Genomic DNA, 22,620 nt, shown 5'->3' on the forward strand with positions numbered 1-22,620 from the left:
TCCTATGTCAAACCATTCAAAAGTTATGGCAGAGAAAAGTTTTCTAGGGGGCGCTGTTGAGCCGTTAGGCCACGCCCATTAATGCAAACCATGAAATATCAAATTTATTGCCAAGTCTGTCTTGCATGCCAAATTTGGTGACTTTTGGAGAACTATCAAATATGGACCAATCAGATTTCAAAATGGCCGACTTCCTGTTCGGTTTCGGCCATGGCTCCAAGAGACTTTTCTTTAAGTTGCGCCATGATACAGGTGTGTAGCGATTTTCGTGCATGTACATCAAACCGTATTGTGGGGCTTGAGGCACAAAGTTTTCCGGGGGGCGCTGTTGAGCCATTTTGCCACACCCATTAATGCAAACCATGAAATATCAAATTTATCACCAGGCCTGGCTTGCGTGCCAAATTTGGTGCCTTTTGGGGAACTATCAAATATGGACCAATCAGATGAAGGGGGGGTGCGCTTGTTGGCGTCTAGCGTCGCCACGGTAACACTTTTGAAAGAGAAAAGTAATGCGTGTAGTCGCAGGATGGAGACGCACATTTTGATGTATAACACACCTGGGTGCACGTTACGGTTCGGGCCGTATTAATTCTCGAAGGAATGGCATAAATTGCTCCAAAATTACGCGATTAATTCAGAATGTTCAAAATGGCCGACTTCCTGTTCGGTTTCGGCCATGGCGCCAAGAGACTTTTCTTTAAGTTGTGTACTGCTACAGGTGTGTAGCGATTTTCGTTCATGTACGTCAAAGCGTATTATGGGGCTTGAGGCGTAAAGTTTTTTCTGTCTGAACCAATCAGATGAAGGGTGGGCACGCTTTTTGGTGTCTAGCGTCGCCACGGTAACACTTTTGAAAGAGAAAAGTAATGCGTGGTGTCGGAGGACGGAGACGCACATTTTGATGTATAACACACTTGGGGGCACGTTACGGTTCGGGCCGTATTAACTGCCGAAGGAAGGCATAAATTTCGCCAAAATGACACGATTAATTCAAAATGGCCGACTTCCTGTTCGGTTTCTCGACATGACGCCCAGAGACTTTTCTTTAAGTTGCGCCATGATACAGGTCTGTACCGATTTTCGTGCATGTACGACAAACCGCATTGTGGGGCTTGAGGCACAAAGTTTTCAAGGGGGCGCTGTTGAGCCATTTTGCCACGCCCATTAATGCAAACCATTAAATATCAAATTTTTCGCCAGGCCTGACTTGCATGCAAAATTTGGTGACTTTTTGGGCACGTTTAGGGGGGCAAAAAGGCCTTCCTTTTGTCAGAACAATAAGAAGAAGAAGAAGAATAATTCCTGCAATTACAATAGGGCCTTCGCACTGCAAGTGCTCGGGCCCTAATAATTCCTGCAATTACAATAGGGCCTTCGCACTGCAAGTGCTCGGGCCCTAATAATAACGCGAAGAATTCCTACAGATACAATAGGGCCTTCGCACTGAAGGTGCTCGGGCCCTAATAATAATAATAATAAAAATTCCTGCAAATACAATAGGGCCTTCGCACTGCAAGTGCTCGGGCCCTAATAATAATAAAAATTCCTGCAAATACAATAGGGCCTTCGCACTGCAAGTGCTCGGACCCTAATAAAAATTCCTGCAAATACAATAGGGCCTTCGCACTGCAAGTGCTCGGGCCCTAATAATCAAGTCCTGCGTAAACACATTAATTAATATAGTAGATGACTCAGATCATTAGTCCAATAAAGGCAAAAAATCCAAAAAAGGTCCCCAAATAAGGTCAAATTATTTTCTTTTATTCTTATTTTTTTCCTTTTTTATTGCCCTCAATAAAGATATCTATACAAAAAAAATAATATCATAGAGAGAGAGAGAGTCAAGGCACAAATGCATCTCTGTTGTGTTTTTAAAGACGTGTCTGTTTGAAAATTCAAACGCCAAGTAGTTGTAAAAATCAAGGAGATCAGCACGAGACTGATGTCGGAGTAGAAAGAGGCAGAACGCATGGAGATCCTAACGGGCATGGAAATCTGGGGAGAGATAATTTGAAGCAGCAGCTTGTGGAGAGGTAAGGAGGCGATATATATCGTGAGTTTGTTTAACCTGAGCGGGAGTGCTGGGCTGCAAAATGACAACAGATCCCTTTCAGAGAAAGCCGGCACTGTTTCTCCTGAAAAACCTTTACAAAATTACACCCTGAGGTTTTTATACTCGTTAAGCACCCCATTGAGTTTCTTAAACAACAAGCAACCATCCTTTACTGCCTTTTTTCCTCATTTAATTTCCTTCCACTTGTTTATCTCACACAACAGAGACATCAAACCTAATCCTACGACTACAATTATGACATCTGTGGCAATTTCTTTACTTGGCTAGCAATGTTGAAAAATAAATCATGAAAGAAAGACAGGAAAGCTATGAAAAGGATGCAGAAGAAAGGATGAGTTAAAGACAGAAAAGGGGTTTTGTGTTTTCAGACAATAGTAACATGCGATGTATGAAATGAAGAGCTGGATGAACAGAGAGGTGTCAGGAGAGACAAAGGTCTGTTCCTGCAGAGTATAGTTGGTTTAAGATGATTGAATCTGTTTGAAGGCTAAATGCTCGACTGACTGAGCTTCTTATAAAATAGTATGTGTAAAAAATATGTATACCGTATTTTCCGCACTATAAGGCGCACCTAAAATTATCCCTATTTATCTTACTGTGTGGAATTGTGGGGATCCACCTTTAAAACCACCTTAAATTCAATAATAACATTTCAAAAACGAGCCATACGTATCATCAATAAGGCTGATTACTACGCTCACACAGATCCACTTTTTCTAAATTCTCATGTTATTACATTTTATGATTTGTTTTATTATAAAATCATGCAAATTATGTTCAGAGCAAAATCAAAAATGCTCCCTGACTCAATACAGAGGTTCTTTTCAATTCAGGAAACTCCCTATAATTTGGGTCTCTACAATTTCACTGTACAAAAAGCTAAAAAAGGTATTAAAAGGAGATGTGTCTCCATTACTGGAGTTAAATTCTGGAATGATGCCAACATACATTTAAAAACATGTCATTCTCTTTTGGTTTTTAAAAAAATGGTTTGTAAAGCTATTTTTGAAGCTTATAAGTGCAATTGACCATCTGTAAATGTTTCTTAGCTTTTCTATTGTTTCTTTGCCTTTTGTTGTTTCTTTGCTTTTCTGTTGTTTCTTTGCTTTTCTATTTTCTTTTTGGTTTTCTGGAGGTCGGTAGCCACAAAAAGAAAGTTGTTAATATAGGATAGGCTTTTATAAGCAGTTTGCTTCTGCCTATGCCTTTTCAGTTATTGTTCAACACATTTTTGGTTTTGTATGAAATGTTAATGCTGTGCACAATGTTTTTTTTTGGTGTTGTGTTTTTTGTTGTCATGACTGAATAAACTTCATTCATTCATTAAAAGCCTTTAATTTTCTCAAAAACCTGCAGTACACCTTATATATGATCATTACGGTAATTTCAGTTACTGTAGTCAGGGGGATTGTGGTTAATGTAGTTGGTGTCGTGGAAGTAACGGCGCTAAAACTGACAGGAATGGTCACAGACGTTAAAGACAACAGCAGGGACGCCGACTCGCATAAAGGCAACTGTGACGAGACGGACCAAAGCTGGTTTTTATTATGTTAACAAAGTTTGACTTACGGTACTACTTGTTTTTTGTTTTTTTTTGCATTTCCTGTAGCGCAGCTCCATCAGATACGTAACCAAAGATACTCTATACAGAAGATAATGCATTACCGTTACTGCCAATGGTATGAAATGGTATACACTTCCGGTCTCCTAAGTGGGCGTGGCCACCCCTCTCCCCACATCGTTTTGGAACATACAACACTAGATACAGTACAACTTTCTTCCAAAAAGACTTAAATAATAACAATAACAGTATTATTAAGCAAGAAGCAAGTTTTATTTTAGTTTTAAACTTAATTTTATCCGATGGGAAAACGACTTTGGCAGTTCTGCAGTGACCGACGACTCTGAGCAGAGCTACGACAGCCAAATCTCACGAGAGTGTGTTGCTCAGACAGAGACAGGTCTCAAACAAAGTTCATTTTCTCCTAATCTGTCGGTCTGAAAATTGCCATTTTGGTGTCAGAATGTTCAGAAGGTTTGTGGCTTTTGAAAAATGGGTCCCATATTTACTTAGGTTACTATGGGGTGAAGGAATTGGTAATAATCTGTGCTCACGTTCCCTTTTCCCATAGGACTCAATAGACTCAGGACCTGCTGTTAGTCTCCTAAAGGGGCGTGGCAGTCACGTGACACAGATACAGGAAACACAACCGTAGTGGGCTGTCTCGTTTATAGAACGTCTCTGACGTAACTCAACCCCCGCCACTATAGTACGGTATCTTACTGTATATTCCATGCGCCTTATAATGCAGTGCGCCTTAGATATGAAGATGGTTTTGAAATAGGCCATTTATAGACGGTGCGCCTTATAGTGCGGAAAATACGGTACTTTACATGTAACTTTACATTTAGGAAGTTTAGGAATGACTACCAAACGATACCAAGAGCAACTTCAGTGTGTGTGTGACAAAATATCCCAGTGATGCACGGCAGTTTAAGGCGGTCAGAGTGACCTTACCGGCTCACAGAGGATGAAAAGGATTACACAAGTAACTGAGCATTTATTGATCCCTGAAGGACCATCTCTGGCTATCAAATGCTGTTTGAATGTGTTGTGTTGGGAAAAAAAAGCAACAGGAGGGCAGTGTATTATCAAAGAACCCCCCTTATTCACAGAGGGGCTGCTGTAGATATTGATTATAAGAGCAGCTTTTAGTCAGGAGGACTAGAACTCATCTCATTAGGTGCATTTACATTAGTTGAGGTTCAGAATACAACACAGGCCGGTAGACGTGTAACAAAGCTGACCTTTTCCCCAATCCTTCAAGCAGCTGCATCGCATTTTACTACGACAGAGCAATCTACCACTCCATACCACCTTTTCTGTCTGTCATCTGCCGGTATATAAAAGAAAGTGAAGGTGGTGATAAAGAAGAGGCAAAAAAACCCCAAGAAAACAAACTCAGAGTGACATGATTAGCATTGAAGGAGCTATTCCTGGTTGCTGTGTTTCTGTTTGCTGTTGACAGACGCTGTAACGGTGGCCATGTATGAGATAAAGTCAAAGAGATGCCTTGTACTCAAAGGGGACACTAAGATGCCTGAGCAACATTGTTTCCTTCAGCATACTGTGTCAGCACAGCGTAAACAGACCTCCAACCAGTTTTTCGGGGCTGCTCGGAGTATGTTACCCCCGGCAGGGACCAGAAGTGTCAAGTAACGAAGTACAAATACTTTGTTACCTTACTTAAGTAGAAATTTTGGTTATCTATACTTCACTGGAGTAATTATTTTTCAGACGACTTTTTACTTTTACTCTTTACATTTTCACGCAATTATCTGTACTTTTTACTCCTTACATTTTAAAAACAGCCTCATTACTCTATTTCATTTCGGCATTTAAAAAAAAACTATCCAGTTAAATTGCTCCATCCAGATAGAGTGAATTTGGTTGTGGTTGTTTCAGATGTTCTTGTCCAGTTTTGTTCTTACATCCGTTCCCTCAGATTCCTGCAACTAAACTTGGATGTACATTCCAATAAAGGTTAGGATAAATGATAACATGCCTCTGAAGTTTGACTTTTTGCACCATTACAATACTTATAGGCAACTAGTCATCATATCTCCTGCTCTCTGAAACACATGTTAATGCTCAATAGTACACATATATGGTTCTTTAATATTTGCATTATACTAAGATACATTCATTTTCAATGGCTTTTGTCCTTAATGGCTTTTTTCCCCCTTACATTACTTTTACTTTTATACTTTAAGTAGTTTTGAAACCAGTACTTTTATACTTTTACTTGAGTAAAAAACTTGAGTTGATACTTCAACTTCTACAGGAGTATTTTTAAACTCTAGTATCTATACTTCTACCTGAGTAATAAATGTGAATACTGAAGACACCTCTGGCAGGGACATGTTTCGGCCCCATGTAGGTTCCCAAAAGGCAGCGGCCACGTCGACAGCTGAGGCCCTGTAAATCTTCCCCTGCTCACGGAAATACAGCGACTGTCTGATCACCAAATGCAGGCAGCTGCTCGGTAATTGGTTGACAGTTAAAAGTTAGAAAGGGGTTTAGTTTTCATCCAGTATTTTGGAAAATCCCTTATAGTTGTGGCACTTTGAGCAGAAGTTCTAAGTAGATGAAGCCACCAGAAGAATGTGGCTGAGAAACAAAACATTTAAAGAAACAACCCAAAACCCTGCATGTTTGTTCATTACATTTTCTTAACAAAATTCAATTCAATTTTATTTATATAGTGTCTTACAACATAAGTTGTCTCTAGGATCTTTCCAGAGACCCAGACCATGACCTCCGAGCAATTATTACATAAACATTACATAAACAATGGCAGGTAAAAACTCCCCTAGTGGGAGAAAAACCTTAAGCCAAACAGTGACTACATTTACATGCAGTCAAAATTCGGGTTATTGCTAATATTCCGGTTACTGAAACATTCAGAATATTCCGTTAACATGGTAATTAATCATTCGGGATATCTGGATCAAAACAGCGACGCGGGAAGAACATCATGACACAATTCCCGTCATTTCCGCTTCTTCTTCCTGTATCCAAATTCAAAACAAATGCTGCTTCGCGCAACTTTTCGCTCACCTCCTTGTAAATCTCGCTATCCCCGTACTTTCTACCGTCTACAAATGCAGAAATGTTCATATCCTTCATTACATTTATGAAGTGATTAGTCTCCTCCTGGTCTTGCGTTTCTCCGTGTTTATAAGAACTTCCTGGACTCAAAAGACCAGGATTCCTTGCGAAAAGAGCATGCGCAGAAAACTAATTCATGTTCCGTTTGATGGGGATATTCCGTTTGGCGTTTACATGACCCAATATTCGGGTTTTAAAAGGAGTAACCCAGGGGTCATATTCAGGTTTTTAAAAACCCGAATATGAGCAAATTTGGGTTATTCAAAGGGGTTATTGGTGTTTACATGGCCGTGCAAATTCGGGTTATTGCCAATATTCGAGTTTTAAAAGGGTTATTGACTGCATGTAAACGCAGTCAGTGGCAAGAAAAACTCCCCTTTAGGAGGGAAGAAACCTTGAGCAGGACCTGGATCATAACCCTCCTGCTGGAGACCAGTTGGGCAGAGCAAAAGACAAAAAGACAAGAACTGGCAGAACTGGAAAAGAAAAAAAAAATGTATTCTCATTAAAATATGGAATCATTTTTCAAAATGTTTCAAAATATGCCTATTTGTGGAAAAAATATGTAGTATTTGAGTTACATAAAAGCTTGTTATTTGTTTTCTTCTTAATTGTCCTTGTGGTCAAGAACCCCCCCCACCCCCAACACAAAAATGGTTTGGCCGCTGATCAAAATTTGATGTTATCATTTAATTCAACCATTAGAATGGTCAAAATGTCCGGTCAGCACAAGTCCGGTGCTCAGAAAAGAAGAGAAAAGAGAAGAAGAGAAGAAGAAAATAGAGGCCTCAGAGATTCTCCACACAAATATTTTAAAAAGGTGGTGACGGTGAAGCTGGAATTAATAAAGTCAGCGTAGAGCAAGGTAAGAAACAGTTACAACGTTTACCAACCTTGTAACTTAACCTAACTGGCTAGCTCTAATGATAACGTCCATTAGCTTGTATAAAAACCTGAAGAGCAGAGGGAGAGGAGAGGAAGAGGGAGAAGGAGAGATCCGGGCGCAGGGGGGCCCATCTTAGATTATTTTGTCCAGGGCCCAGGCAAGACTGTCAGCTGGCCTGATGACAGCCAGTTAGTTTCAATGATCTTTAGTGCTGTTGAATTATAAGGCAGATCACAAAACCCGACTGTTATTGTTAAAACTCTGACGCGCCCCCCGAGCTTTTCAAATAGCTTCAGCGTTTGTAGCAGTGGAGTCAATAATGGAGGTGAATCAGCCGCTGTATATTATCTGAGATTATTCCTTCAGCTTGATCTCCCAGTCCGTATTACTAGAAAGCAGAGATCAATGTATCTCATTTAAGGTGACGTGACAGGTTTATTTTACCAATCACTGAGAGAGATGATTTTTTTTTACCATTACTGTGAGAAATGTGGATGGCATTAATGCATTTAGTTATCAAATTTATGTCAATAATATTCTATCCCCCAACATTCGGGAAGGGAAAACTATCGTGTACTTTGGTTTTTAAACTAAGGTTTTTAGAAGACTTTTCTTCGTGTCAACTGTTTGCCAGTAATTCACCTCCTGCTCTGAATAAACACTGTTTTTCTTCTGGCACCGGTCTTGGAGTTTAATTATTTCTGCCTGGAGCTGCTCTGTGAAATGTTTGCACAAGTGTAAGTCTTTGGAAAGAATCCACAGTCGGTTTTATCCTTTCACCCTGCATCCGAGGTCATATTGCCTCTCCGCTCTTGGAGCCTGTAAGTTCTGACATTATCTCGCTGTGAGAGCGGGAAATGCCTGGTGCTCCCATAACAGCGTCGCCAGGATGGAGCTTTAGATTAACTATACCAATGAACAAAAGCGTTTCACATGCAAGTGGAGCCCGGTTGTCTGTGGGAGCAGCAGTTGGGATGTAAGGATTAGTATGAGAGTTGTTAATCTTCTCACCTCGAGAGACTGGCTGTCTGTGGCGTATCAGCTAATGGGGATCTTAATAAAGAGGAAACCAAATTGAATATCTAAGTGTATAAAGTAGACCTGGGAGGCACAGCAAGGCATGTGTTGATAGCAAAACTTTCATAGTACGATAATCTTGGCTGAAATAATAACCTTGGTACTGGATATTATCTCAGTAATTACTTAAAAAAGATGAAAAGCTTCAAACCAGTATTAAAAAAACGCGCAAGCTTTTCTCACCAGGCTTGAGCCACGGGTCATGAGGAGGCTTATCTTTCTTTTCACACTCAGAGCTTTAAATGTAAGAAATCTTCACCTTTAGCACTGGATTTGGGTGTAGCACTACATTTTACACTTCAAAGTTGAAGTGGGAAATGGTCAAATTTCAGAATGACATAGTGCCGGCGCGAGCTTGTGCTGTGATTTGTTGCTGCATCGCTGTTTCTTCTTTGATATTGTCTCTTTGTTGAATATTGTACAGCATCACTGCCTTTCTTCACAGGTTTATCTTCCGCACAGTGACCGTGCCAGATTCCCTGCACTGGCTGGAACATGTTGACGACTCAAAAACACGCCTGTTTGGTTGTTAGGGGATTCACAATGGAATGGAGCAGTAAGGTGAGTGTGTGCGGTGGTTTATTGTTGGACTATTGGCCTGCTGAGGTTAGGACGCCCTGTAACCCTGAACATGATGAAGCAAATATAGAAAAATCAAACGGTGGATGGGCATCAAGCTTAAAATGATGAATAATATCAAAACATTATTTTCCAAGGAAACGTCACCTCAAGCAATCACAAAGAGACTCTAATCTTTCTTCAGACCGTTAGAACACAGACTAGAATGGATCTAGAACCGTGATTCCCAACCCCCGGTCCCCGGACCGGTCCCGGTCCATAGAGCCGTTACTACCGGGCCGTGAAATGGCTTGTGTTCCGATCATAATTAGGGCTGCAACGATTCGTCGACGTTGTCGACAAAAAAGCGATAATCAAAATTGTCACCAGACGTTTTTTTTCCCCAATGGAGTGAGGCATCTCACTTCACTTCACCTCATACAATCTCTGCCGACAGCCGCGCTGCAGGACGTCTCAGCGCAGCCTTTTTTTTTTTTTGCGTCCCAGCGCAGCTGCGGGTAACAAAACTTCAAATGTTCGGGAGCATTTTAGCCTGGATACGTCGAATAAAAGAAGACTTGCAAGTAGGGTTGCCACCCGTCCCGTAAAATACGGAATCGTCCTTTATTTGAGGAAAAAAATGGTGCATACGGGACGCGATTTGTCCCGTATTTTCATTAACGCCCCATACACACGTCTGTCACACACACATCAACACTAAATTGATCAATAATAACAAAATAAAACACAGGAAACATTAAGGCCAGCAAAATCTTTGTGGCGGGACAACAGGACCTGCTGCGTCTGTGCCCAGATCTTTCTATGTGCCAGACAGCGGGGAGGACTCGGGCTTCACCTCCAGGTAGGAGTTAGAAATTGGGAATTAAAAGTTCCGTATTGAACCAATACGGACATATATTATGCCAGGCCCGGTTCTACGATGGTGCATAAGTATGCATTGCACCCTCAGTTTGTGTTTGCGTGCTCAGTTGAAAAGACGAAAAGAAAACTGACAATGCGCCCACGTTAAGCCTGATTTATGGTTCCGCGTTAAATCTACGGCATGGCTACGGCGATGGGTACGCGGCGACGCGCACCGTACGTTCGCGTCCCCACGTATCCTACCCCGTAAACTCTGAGTTGGTGCAACGCGGAACCATAAATCAGCCAGTGTCCGTCACTCATCTTTGTGACCTTTTGCCACATTTCGGGCTTCAAACATAAAGATATAAAACTGTAATTTTTTGTGAAGAATCGACAACAAGTGGAAGTCCAGACCTGAATCCAATCGAGAATTTGTGGAAGAACTGAAAACTGCTGTTCACAAATGCTCTCCATCCAACCTCACTGAGCTCAAGCTGTTTTGCAAGGAGGAATGGGCAAAAACTTCAGTCTCTCGATGTGCAAAACTGATAGAGACAAACCCCAAGCGACTAACAGCTGTAATCGCAGCAAAAGGTGGCGCTACAAAGTATTAACTTAAGGGGGCTGAATCATTTTGCACGCCCACTTTTTCAGTTTTTTATTTGTTAAAAAAGTTTGAAATATCCAATCAATTTCGTTCCACTTCATGATTGTGTCCCACTTGTTGTTGATTCTTCACAAAAAATTACAGTTTTATATCTTTATGTTTGAAGCCTGAAATGTGGCAAAAGGTCACAAAGTTCAAGGGGGCTAAATACTTTCGCAAGGCACTGTATGTATTATGTACTCACCTTGAAGGAGATCTCGTACTGTTCTCCTCCCCAGATCTCCAGACCTGTGTCGTATCCTCCCAGTTCCCAGAACCACTTCCTGTTGACGGCAAACAGTCCACCTGCCATCACTGGTGACCTGGAAGACACAACGTATCACACGTACAGTAACCACGTGCACTACAACAGCTTTGCACAAAACCAAACCCGTACTGTATACTGTACATAAGCAGCTGTAGCGTTTCTTTCTTTCTCTCATAGAAAGAAAAACAAATCCAAACAAATTGGTAAAAAGTTACATTTTCACGTGTTTACTTGATGACTTGTGTGTCCTCTGTGGTGGATGAAAGTCACGTGGCCTCTTAAACTTTTTTTTTTTTTTTTTTTTAGTTTTAGTTTATTTGCACATAAAAAAAATATACAACCGGCAAAAGTTCAGACGAACAGTATGTAGAAAAAAAAAGGAAACAAAAGAAATACAATGTACCAGAAAACATGTGCGGGAGGAACCAAAAAAAGCCACAAGGGCTTGTCGATGGTTCCTCCTATAATGAAACAAACAATATCTACAGAGATATGTAAAACATAGGACAACTATGTTTTAAGCTAAATTACTAGAAAAACAAAAGCAGGAATCTAATGAGGATGTGCAGAGAAGAACCGGACATTGATTGTTAAGCTTTGCTAAGCTGGGCTAGCAAAAAACGTTGTGATTTGTTTTTTTTAATTATTTGTGCTCGAGCATTCTCTAATATTGTGTGGTAAGGTGTTCCAATAAAGAGGACCTCTGAACTTTAATTCACTATTTAACCTTCAGCCGTGACACAAACAAGTATTTAATTGTGGATAAGATGAATCCATGCGTGTTGCAATATTGCATTAATTAAACCCGAGCAGTCAGTTCCACAACAGATTATATTATACATTTATATATATATATATACACATACATACATACATACATACATACATACATACATACATACATACATACATACATACATACATACATACATACATACATACATACATACATACATACATACATACATACATACATACATACATACATACATACACGTACACACACACACACCTGTGTAGTTGCATAGAATAACTTGTCAAATAATCACAAATGCATACAGTACATGATCATTCATGTGAACAGTGTGAAATAAATAAATTCAACTGATATTTCATTTTCTTTTCCTTTTGGAAATCATTTTTATGATGCCCTTTCGGTGGATCTTACACAGGCTACTGGCTCCCTATTCACTAGACTGCATTTTAAAATTCTCGTTTTAACATATATAGTAGAGCTCTAAATGATGAAGCACCAGTTTATATTGGAGGTTTTTCGCAGCCTTCTGTCCCCAGCAGGTCCCTGAGATCCCAGGATCAGGGTCTGCTCGCTGTGAAGCAAACACGGCTGAAAACTAAAGGTGGCAGAGCCTTGGCAGCAGTGGCTCCCTCCTACTGGAACTACTTTACCTTGCTCTCAGCCTGAGTTCTGTTGACTCTGAAATCTAATTTAAAAAGGTAGCTAAATCATGTCTTTTTAAAGTTTCTTTTGCTTAGTTCTATTTATTTTTTCCTGTGTTGCCCTGTGTTTTATTGCGAAGCACTTTATGGTTTTTTATCTCAAATAAAAATATACCTACTTACTTGCTATGCTGTTTTATATGGAAGAGTATTAGGGCCATGCAGGAGAAAAAATATTTGAAAGGGGAAAAAAATTTTTTATTGTGCACTTCGAGAAAAAAGTCGAAATGTCGAGATTAATGTTGAAATACAATTTCGAGAAAAAAGTCGAAATGTTGAGAAAAAAGTCGAAATGATGAAAAAAAAGTCGAAATGTCGAGATTAATGTTGAAGCACAATTTCGAGAAAAATGTCGAAATGTTGAGGAGAAAAAAGTCGAAATGTCGAGAATAATGTTGAAGTACAATTTCGAGAAAAAAGTTGAAATGTTGAGAAAAAAATTTTGACTATATTCTTTAAATTGTATTTCAACATTATTCTCGACATTTCGACTTTTTTCTCGAAATTGTACTTCAACATTAATCTCAACATTTTGACTATTTTTCTCGACATTTCGACTTTTTTCTCGACATTTCAACTTTTTTCTCGAAGTGCACAATAAAAACAAATCTTCCCCTCTCAAATATTTTTTCTCCTGCCTTGCCCTAATACTCTTCCGTAGTTTTAACTGCAATGGAAATACAATGTGAAAAAAAATGCAAACACAAATTGAGATGATGAGGTTAGCTTTTACTGAGCTTCACTAAGGTCTCCGGTAGAGAAAGCAGTGTTTTCCTAGCCCGAGATGGAAGGGCAGCTCTGACTTGAAATACCAAGGTGCAGAATGTTTTTCTTTCAGATACATCACTAAAAGACAGTAACTATTCACCAGAAATATCCTGAAGTCTAGATAACACATCAGTGTCTGCTCTTATCAGCTTTTTGTGGTGTACAGCATTAAGATTATTTTTCCCACTGCATGATTTATTTTTTTTTCCCCAAAAAGGGAATGCTATTGTGTGGCAGTGACCAAGCCCTGGCCTTAGTGAACAAAGACCTAAACACTACATAACCTAAAAAAAATAAAAAAGTAAAAACTCTATCCCAGCCGAAACTATTTTTCTATGGTGATTAACATATTCCATGCTTTTTTGGGCCAAAAATTGAGGTTTTACAGCTCACTCTGAGTTCAGAGTTTCTGGAATACTCCCAAAAACTGTAATCTCAAAACAGAGGCTTATGTTTTGACAACAGCAAAAAGATAAAATGAGTACATGAACACAATGGGAGGTGGTGCACACAATACTTGAGCATATGTATTTATGGTGACACTATTTCTCACCACATAATGAAGATGCTCTGCACAGAGCACAGCCAATTAACCCCCTGCTGAGTGTCTGTGTGCCGTGACGAGCCCTGTGCTGTTGAGTGCAGGGCTCGTTAGTTGTTGCATGCTGTACACTTGAGGAAGACTGGAGGCGCAGGTACAAACATGTAAACACGCGTTTATGTCAGATTTCCCCATGAAGCTCTTCCTCAACTCCGTCCCGCACAACCTACAACCGAATCTCATCAACAGAGCTCTGATTTTGATTATTAATTAACAGAGGTGGGTAGTAACGAGTTACATTTAATCCGTTACATTTACTTGAGTAAGTTTTGGGAAATGTTGTACTTTTAGGAGTAGTTTTGAATCACTATACTTTTTACTTTTACTTGAGTAGATTTGTGAAGAAGAAACTGTTTCTTTTACTCCGCTACATTAGGCTACGTTGAGCTGTTACTTTTCTTTTATCCCTTTTATCCGCATACGCGTCAATCTCATGACATCACTGAGTGATTCTTTGGGAAAAATGTTTGTTTTTGCATGTTTTGTCACATTTACACAGACTCAAACACACACAGAGTTTCTATGAGTTCATGTTTGTTCTAGTTCTGCCTGGTTAAAAAGAAAAGTACAAAGGCTTGAAATTTTGTGCTACTTGTGCTTATTTTATTTTTCTATTCTGTTATTATTTTATTTATTTTATTATGTATTAAAGTACTTGAATTTACTTTAAGATTATTTTAATTTAAGCAATTTTTTATTAATTTTAATTTATTTTATTATTTTATTGATTTAATTTGCCTGAAGATGATTATTTTGTACTTTTGTCTGTTTGAATGGTTGTGTTAAAAAAATAAATCAGACGTTACTCAACAGTTACTCAGTACTTGAGTAGTTTTTTCACCAAGTACTTTTTTACTTTTACTCAAGTAATTATTTGGATGACTACTTTTTACTTCTAGAGTCATATTATTCTGAAGTAACAGTACTTTTACTTGAGTACAATTTTTGGATACTCTACCCACCTCTGTTAATTAATTAGTTTTCTTATATTTTTCTCTCTGCCTCAGTCCTCTGAAGAAACATCATCACAAACATTTGCATGCGTGCCAGGTCATCATGGAAGCAAGCTTTTTATCAGGCAGGAGAAACCAGCAGGTGGTCTGCTCTCACTGAAGTTGTCCCCATGGAGGATCAATTAAAGGGAAAACTGGGCGGCTATGGCATCGTCAGCTGAGGGAAACGCTCCAGGGGTTCCCATGCCTCACGGGAAGTGAGAAACAGCCAGTTCAGCACAATTTACTATCCCCCAAGAGTTAAAACAATTATATTAACATAAGAAAAAAAAACGTCTGGATGATTGGCTTAGTTTTAAAATCTCTGAAAAATGGCAAATATTTTAAAACACACTGGTGTTTTCTTAAATTCTCCCGCAGCTTGTTTGCAGTACTTGACTAATTACCTTGTTTAGTCAATTAAAGTGATGAAAACATGTATTTGCTCGCCCTCTACATTACCAGTCACAGCTGCACAAAAGGCATCCTGGATAAATGAGCAGACTTCTTGGCTGTTTGCTGTATAATATCAAACAAATAATTAAAAAAAAAAGTATAATATCAACAAAAGCACTAATGTTTTAAGGGCATCTGAACTTTACATCAGTGTGTGATCATTTAACATGTTTATTTCATTGGATTGATGCAGTAGAGTCAAGCCTGTTCACACAAAAACATTTGCATAAAAACAAATTTTAAATAATTGTTTTGAACACACTTTTTTTGTTCTTTTTGTTAGATAATGTATCAGCATGCTTTTGTCTGTTCATCAGTCCAGCCATCCATTACATTAGTCTGTGCAGATTTCCCACTCTTAACCCCCACTGCATTCAATATACCTTCACTTTTGACTTGGTTAACCGAAATTAAGCTTTATAGACAGTACGTCTAAAGCCGGGCATACACTGTGCGATTACCGGCTCGTTTTGAGCCGATTTTCCAGTCGTGCGACTATTTTTTGGATCAGGCCGGATTTTGACCCAATCGTTGGTCGTGCCTTGTGCAGTAAACGTGGGGTAACGACGAGACATTAACACCTCACGACGAGCTCCCGATCACAAATCGTGTGCTCGCAAGAAAATCAAACGTGTTTAAAATCCTGGTCGCTCCTCGTGAAGGAATCGCACAGTTGAAGCAGCTACGACCCGATTTGCCTCATCCTTTCGCAGAGAGCATGCACAATCTCTGATGTCACGTCAAAAACTATTATTTGTAGTTTAAAGTGTTGCAAATTCACATTAAAAATCATGTTTTAATAACAGAAAAAAAAGACCGCATTTCCCACGTCTGCCCAACCATACGCATACGGCGTAGGGTACGCGGCGCCCCCACCGTACGGGGTGCGACGCCGCGTAACCTACGCCGTAGGCTCTGGGTTGGTGTAACCATAAATCAGCCTTTAGTGTGTGCTCTGTGTGCTGTTGAACACTTCTCTGTTGTGCTCATTTTGCTGGGACGCCGGGTCCCTCCGCCGAGACACAAATTTGCGGTATGCGTTCATTGTTGTGTCTAAAAATTATGAAGTCCGATGGGAGGATTATGATCGTATAGTGTGAGCAGACGGGTCGCATCCGAGCATCGGGACGTACAGTGTGAGACCATAAATCGTGGACTGTGAACTTTTGAACTCAGCGATCTAGTCGTGCAGTGTGAGATGGGGCAGTCTCAAACTATTTCAAATATCGCACATTGTATGCCCAGCTTAAGTTACCTCATAACCCAAGAAAAGGGTTAAGTTTAGCTATAGCAGTGTTGATTTTTTAAATTTATTTCCAGCCCCAGTTTGGTTAGTTTAGGATTGCATCAGTGGAGTTGTCCAGCTGGTTTTATTCTGTTGGATTTGTTGAGCAGAGACCTCCAGCAAGTGGTATGATGCTTCCCAGGTTAGTATGACGCACATTTTTTGTTTCTTTTTGTTAGATAATGTATTAGCATGTTTTTTAAATGTTATCACGCAGTTGTCATGCGGGCAGGAGGGAAAGCACACAGATGCAAGACTCCGCTCAGTGACAAAACTCAATAAACCTTTAATACCATCCAGGGTCGGTTCACAAAGTAGGTTTCCAGGCTGAGGTATCCAAAAACTACGGTGGCCGACAAGGGCCAAACGCACTGCAACGACCTAATGCGTCTCAGTTAAGGAAAATGGCTTCAAGTACAGAAACGATTCAAATTCACAAACTCGAAACGAGGTACAAAAAGAGGAACGTGCTGCAAATGAAAAAACGTGCAGCAAAAAACAAAGACAAATGCAGCATCATCAAACGCTCTGCAAATAGAGAAACGATGCAAAGCACAAAACGATATAAAACAAGAAACCATCTTCAAAAGAAAAACGCTTCATAACCGGTCACTACAACCAGAAGTGCTCCAAACCTGCAGGGGGCGCTCTCGGTGTAACAGCTCAATGGACAGACACACGGGACGTAGAGAGAGACCGAACAGCTGACTGAACCACAGTGTTTACATCCATTACGAAACGTTTCTTTATTATATTTTACACCAGATGATACAATGTACAGCGTTGTACAGTGATATAAACATTGTATATAAATATAGTCAGATAAAAATCACATTACCGTTCTCGCTGTATGTTTAAACCATGGATGTAAACACTGTGATTCAGTCAGCTGTTCGGTCTCGGCCGAGAGCCGTTGCCGTTGCAGTGCGTTTGGCCCTTGTCGGCCACCGTAAAAAACAGAGACAGAGGCAAGTCCAAAATACATGCTGGATCAAGGATCAAGGGACGACAAAAAGCAAAAGATGCTGAGCACAAGGGGCAAAGACGAACTTACAAAGGGAAGCTGCATGTGGTGAGTTAATAAAGAGACACAGACAATGAGACACAGGTGGATAACGTTAAGGTGTGGCAGAGGTTGATCAATTGAGGGAATCTCCAGGAGTGAAGTTGTCAGTGCTGCACATGACAGCAGTAAATATAAACACAATCTTCAAAATAAAGGTTTCTAATACAAAATGATCTGATCATAGCGGGTCTTTGTATAATCCAAATACAGACTCACTATGCTATAATTTATGATAGCAAAAAAGGGAAAAAACATGGCGGCAATACTAAGCACGTCCGGGGTTCAACCGCTTGTAGATCATTCTTAGCTACAGTGACTTAAAATAGCTGTTCCTTGTATCAGTCTTTTGGATCACTAATCTTTTTTAACATTCGTCTCAAGATATCACCACAGTATTTCAGTTGCATTTAGGTGTGTGTGTCATGAAGTGTTTATCACTTTCAATGCATCATCACGGAGCCCCCTCTCTTTATGCATCACAACTCTTTCTCAAAAATGGAAGAACTCTTTTTACTTGGTGAGAAAGTTTCCATTTTCTTCAAAAGATGCATCAAATATTGATAGGAACGAAACTCATCAAAAGCTTCTAAGGTGATAACAAAACCCAACTTCAAGACCAGTATTTTCATTCCTCTTCCAAACAAATACAAACAAAAGTTAAAAAATATAGAGAGAAGCTGTTTTGTGGTCCAGCTTTGCCTCTCCGTTTATGGCCTAATTTTACTTCTGTTGGTGAAATGTATCGTCACTCACTCAAAAGGCTCAGTGGGATCGTCCGTCTTCATCTCTGGAGGGATGGGGATCCGTTTGTAGTACATTTCCCAGTCAAACGCCCCTCGCATGGCGTCCCCCGCCTGTGTGTCATAACCAAAGTTGTTGTGGTCGATGACGTCGATCATGGGACACACAATGGTCTTCCTGTTCTGGGAGATTCGGTCTGAAATACAGAGTGGGGGGGACAAGTGTTGTTGTTTGATTGTTTTAAGAAAAACATGTGTTTTCCAAAACGTTTCCAAGAAGAATCACTACATGGATTTTTATTATCTATTTTTCTCTTCAATGTCTTTACATTATCTGCTATCAACGGAAGCAACACTGAAAGTCTGTACTTTCTGCTGTTATCTCTGTTATATGAAGTCAAAACAAGTCTGTTCATCCGTCAGTCCGGTCATCCATTAGTCTGTGCAGATTTCCCGCTCTTAACCCCCACTGCATAGAATATACCTACATTTTTGATTTGGTTAACCAAAATTAAGCTTTATAGTACGTTAAAGTTACCTCATAATCCAAGAAAAGGTTAAGTTTAGCTATAGCAGTGTTGCTTTTTCTTTAAAGTGAGTTTCAGCCCCAGTTTGGTTAATTTAGGTTTGCATCAGTGGTGTTGTCCAGCTTTTATTCTGTTGGATTTGGAGGCTTGGTGCTATGATGCTTCCCAGGTTAGTATGGTAAACCCGGGATGATCATTTCCCCGACTTAGTCTAAAGTCATATCCTTCAGAATGAAAAAGGTGGATTGGGAATTAATTTCTGCCACAAATACTGGAATAAACATATTCAAAAGTGGAGGTAGAACAGAGCAGGCAATTGGCAGGGATATTGGGTCAACTCCTGCAATAATCTTTGGAAAATCCACTCAAAGTAAAAAAGAGTTCTGAGCTGAAGTGGGAGTTTCAGTTTACCAGGGGATCATATTTCCAAAACTCAATGAGAAACCAATGACCAAAAAGAATGAGGTCCCAAATACGAGCAACCTGAAGGGTGTGAGAGGGTGAGGAGCTCAGTCATTGGTAGAGGCTTCAGAGTAGAGTTGCTGCTCCTCTCCATTGTAAAAAGAGTGTAGGGATCTTACCAGGATACGTTACCTTCTAGAAAACGTGTATCAGACATGCCCCACTTGGGACAGACCCATGACTCACCGGAGACATTACAGTTATGGTGCTAATCGTGCACTTGTGTTTTGGTGGAGCACTAATAATGATCAGGAAATTGAGTGTGGAAAGCCGAACACTAGCCCCTTAGTAGTCGTCAGCTTGTTTGATGTAGCAAAAGTTGTCGCATTTTCCAAGGACAGCAGTCCATCCTCAGCAGAAAAGAAGGTTTAACTTTAATATTTCATTAAAAAAAGTGGGGATAAAGCACAAGACAAGAAAAGTTGGGTTTACTTCATTAGGACTTCACAGTCAACCACAAATCAGATCTTGTTGGTACCTTGGGTAAGCAAAAGTGATGATGCCATCTTCATTACTACAGTATGAGCACAACTACAGCTTCAAATTGGAGTAACACTCGTTCACAGATTGAGCCGGAGTGTGCTTTACTTGGGTCATAACCTACATTTCTTATCTGGCTTGATAACAGCTGAGAAGGTGAAGATGGTATTTCGGGAGAAATCAAGGATATTCGATCAGATTGTTGCATTTGTGAACATAAACTGGATAAGCAGAAAAAAAATGCATGGACAAATGATTGTTCTCCTTTTTAACATAGGAAATAATAGATTATCATAGATTGTTATGATGCTGACAGTTGAATGCAAGGATGCATTTTAGTCACCGTTTCAAAACAGTCTCCATAACTTATTCCATTAATATTGATCTAAGTTTCAAAGTGAGTCACAATCAACATAAATCTTTTTTTTTGTTGCACTTTGCCAGAAACCATTGAAACAGCACAACAGGACAGTATCATGGGTCAAACTGTTGGATATGAAAAGCTTCCAAACAGGACGGCACCATGCTGGGAAGCAGAGCTGAACGCTGGTCCTTAATGGAAAAAGGGTAAGTAAGAAAGCGAGTATGTGTGTCAGTGAGGCTGGGAGGGCACTTTGTCTCACAGTAGGACTGGTGGTGTGTGTGTGTGTGTGTGTGTGTGTGTGTGTGTGTGTGTGTGTGTGTGTGTGTGTGTCCATAGAGTTTGATGATTGGTTCTCTATACCAGAAAACAATTTGGCAACAGTCTCAGGATTGTACATCTTTTTACTGTCACTGTGAAAGGGAGGACTTTCAGGAAATCAGAACATTACGAAGTTCAGACTTCAACATCAACATGTTTGATGAGGCGTCTCACATACTTACACACTCATGCATTTCAGTGTTTTAGCCTGTGTTTTTTCATGGTGCAGGGCATAAGAAAAGTACCTTAAGGCCCATATATGCCTGACACAGAAGATGGATACAGGCGTGCATGTGTGAATTTACATACATATATATATATATATATATATATATATATATATATATATATATATATATATATATATATATATATATATATATATATATATATATATATATATATATATATATTATCCTCCTGAGACCCAGCAAATCATTTTTGTCCTCTGTGGGGGACGTATGGTTTTGGGTCAGTATCTCTAATAATAAGATTGGCACGTACAGTATGGATGTGTATACTAATGTAATGCATTTAAAATAACCGCAGCACTGCATAGTTCAGAAATTATTGATAACAGGTATTATTATTGTGCATCAATACGTTTTATTTCTAGTCTGATGTATTCTGTGAGAAGGTTGATCCAGTGGCTGATATCCAAAGAGTTTTGGGATTTCCAGTTTTGAAAAATGGTTCACTTGGCGATAGAGAAATAAGGGGCGGATGTCTCTATTTGATTGGGAGGTTGTTCCGTCAGATTACCGAGTTAACAGAGTGACAGCGATTGAGAGATCCTAGAGCTCAGAATAGAGGAAAGATCCCGAATTACTGTTGTCCAAAAAAAGATGAACGAGTGAGCAGGGCCATGTGGCATGAAAGCAATCATCAGTGCTACGCAGGATGCATCGTGAGCATGTGTCTGTGTCTGGGAATCCCATTTTGAACATTTTCCTTTGGCTGACATAAGATCTGTGAATTGTTTTCTACTGTATGAGTTGTACATTTGTGTTGCTGGTCATTTTTATCCTGAAGTCAGGGTTGGGGAAGAGATTGAGGTCCTTTTCCCATTTGGCTGTTGGGATGGTTGTTTTAGTGTCTGAATTTGATATGACTTTGTAAAGTTTGGATATTAGTTTTTTGGAGTTTGACATTTTTAATTATTTCTTCAATTAATTCAAAATTCCAATTCCAGTGGATTATTGATGGTTTTCCTTTTTTAATTTAATTGCTGGTGATGTAAAAATCTTCATAATACTAACACTCCAGTTAGGGCTGGGCGATATGGACCAAAAGTCATATCTCGATATTTTCTAGCTAAATGGCGATACTCGATATATATCTCGATATTTTTTCTGTGCCTTAATTGGGGTTTCCCCCAAAGCATTATAGCATAGCATCTCTGTTAGCTTCATTTTTTTCTGAGGCAAACCCTTAAAAAAACATCAGTTTTAATACAAAGCCTCGTGCCAAATGTCACACAGGTTCCTTTGTTAACAGAGATCTGCACAATATCAAAATGTATAAAACAAATGAAATAAAAATAAACTGCCTGCATATATAAAATAAAAATGCTTCTTGAATAAAATAAAACAAATATCCCTTTCCTGCATAACAATTAAATTAAAATACACTGTGCAATTAATACAATGTAGACAGTAACAGGCAGACTTTTCCACTGAGGTTGACAGTTGTGCAAATAACAAAACATTTGTGCAAATCTCAAATAAAACATTCAAGTCAATTTGTCACAAAATAAGCTATATCAAAATCATTAAAAAAAAAAAGTAAAAAAAAAAAAAAAAAAAAAAAATCTTTTTTTTTTTAAATCGATATAAACGATATTGTCTCGTACCATGTCGTGTTTGAAAATATATCGATATATATTAAAATCTCGATATATCGCCCAGCCCTAACTCCAGTTTATACTCTTCACAGACAAAACAATACAGCTTATATGTATTTCAACTGAATTTGAGTTTTTTAACCAACAAGCCAAAAAACTTCACTTAAATCCCTCCCGCTTCTAAATTTCTTGCATTCCAGTTGCATTCTCTT

General features: G+C 39.4%; 1 protein-coding gene across 1 annotated transcript in view; it reads right to left on the reverse strand.

The window, feature by feature from the left end:
- The window catches only part of LOC133460072 (polypeptide N-acetylgalactosaminyltransferase 10-like), a 138,642-nt gene that overhangs the window by 38,621 nt on the left and 77,401 nt on the right, over nucleotides 1–22,620 (reverse strand). The window contains exons 6-7 of the mRNA XM_061740585.1: nucleotides 18,428–18,611; nucleotides 10,986–11,103 (exon numbers count right to left, since the gene is read on the reverse strand). Of these exons, the coding sequence (XP_061596569.1) occupies nucleotides 10,986–11,103; nucleotides 18,428–18,611 (302 nt within the window). The remainder of the gene's footprint in view (nucleotides 1–10,985; nucleotides 11,104–18,427; nucleotides 18,612–22,620) is intronic.

Source organism: Cololabis saira, chromosome 14 (assembly GCF_033807715.1).
Source record: "Cololabis saira isolate AMF1-May2022 chromosome 14, fColSai1.1, whole genome shotgun sequence".
In the NCBI taxonomy this organism is placed as follows: domain Eukaryota; kingdom Metazoa; phylum Chordata; class Actinopteri; order Beloniformes; family Belonidae; genus Cololabis; species Cololabis saira.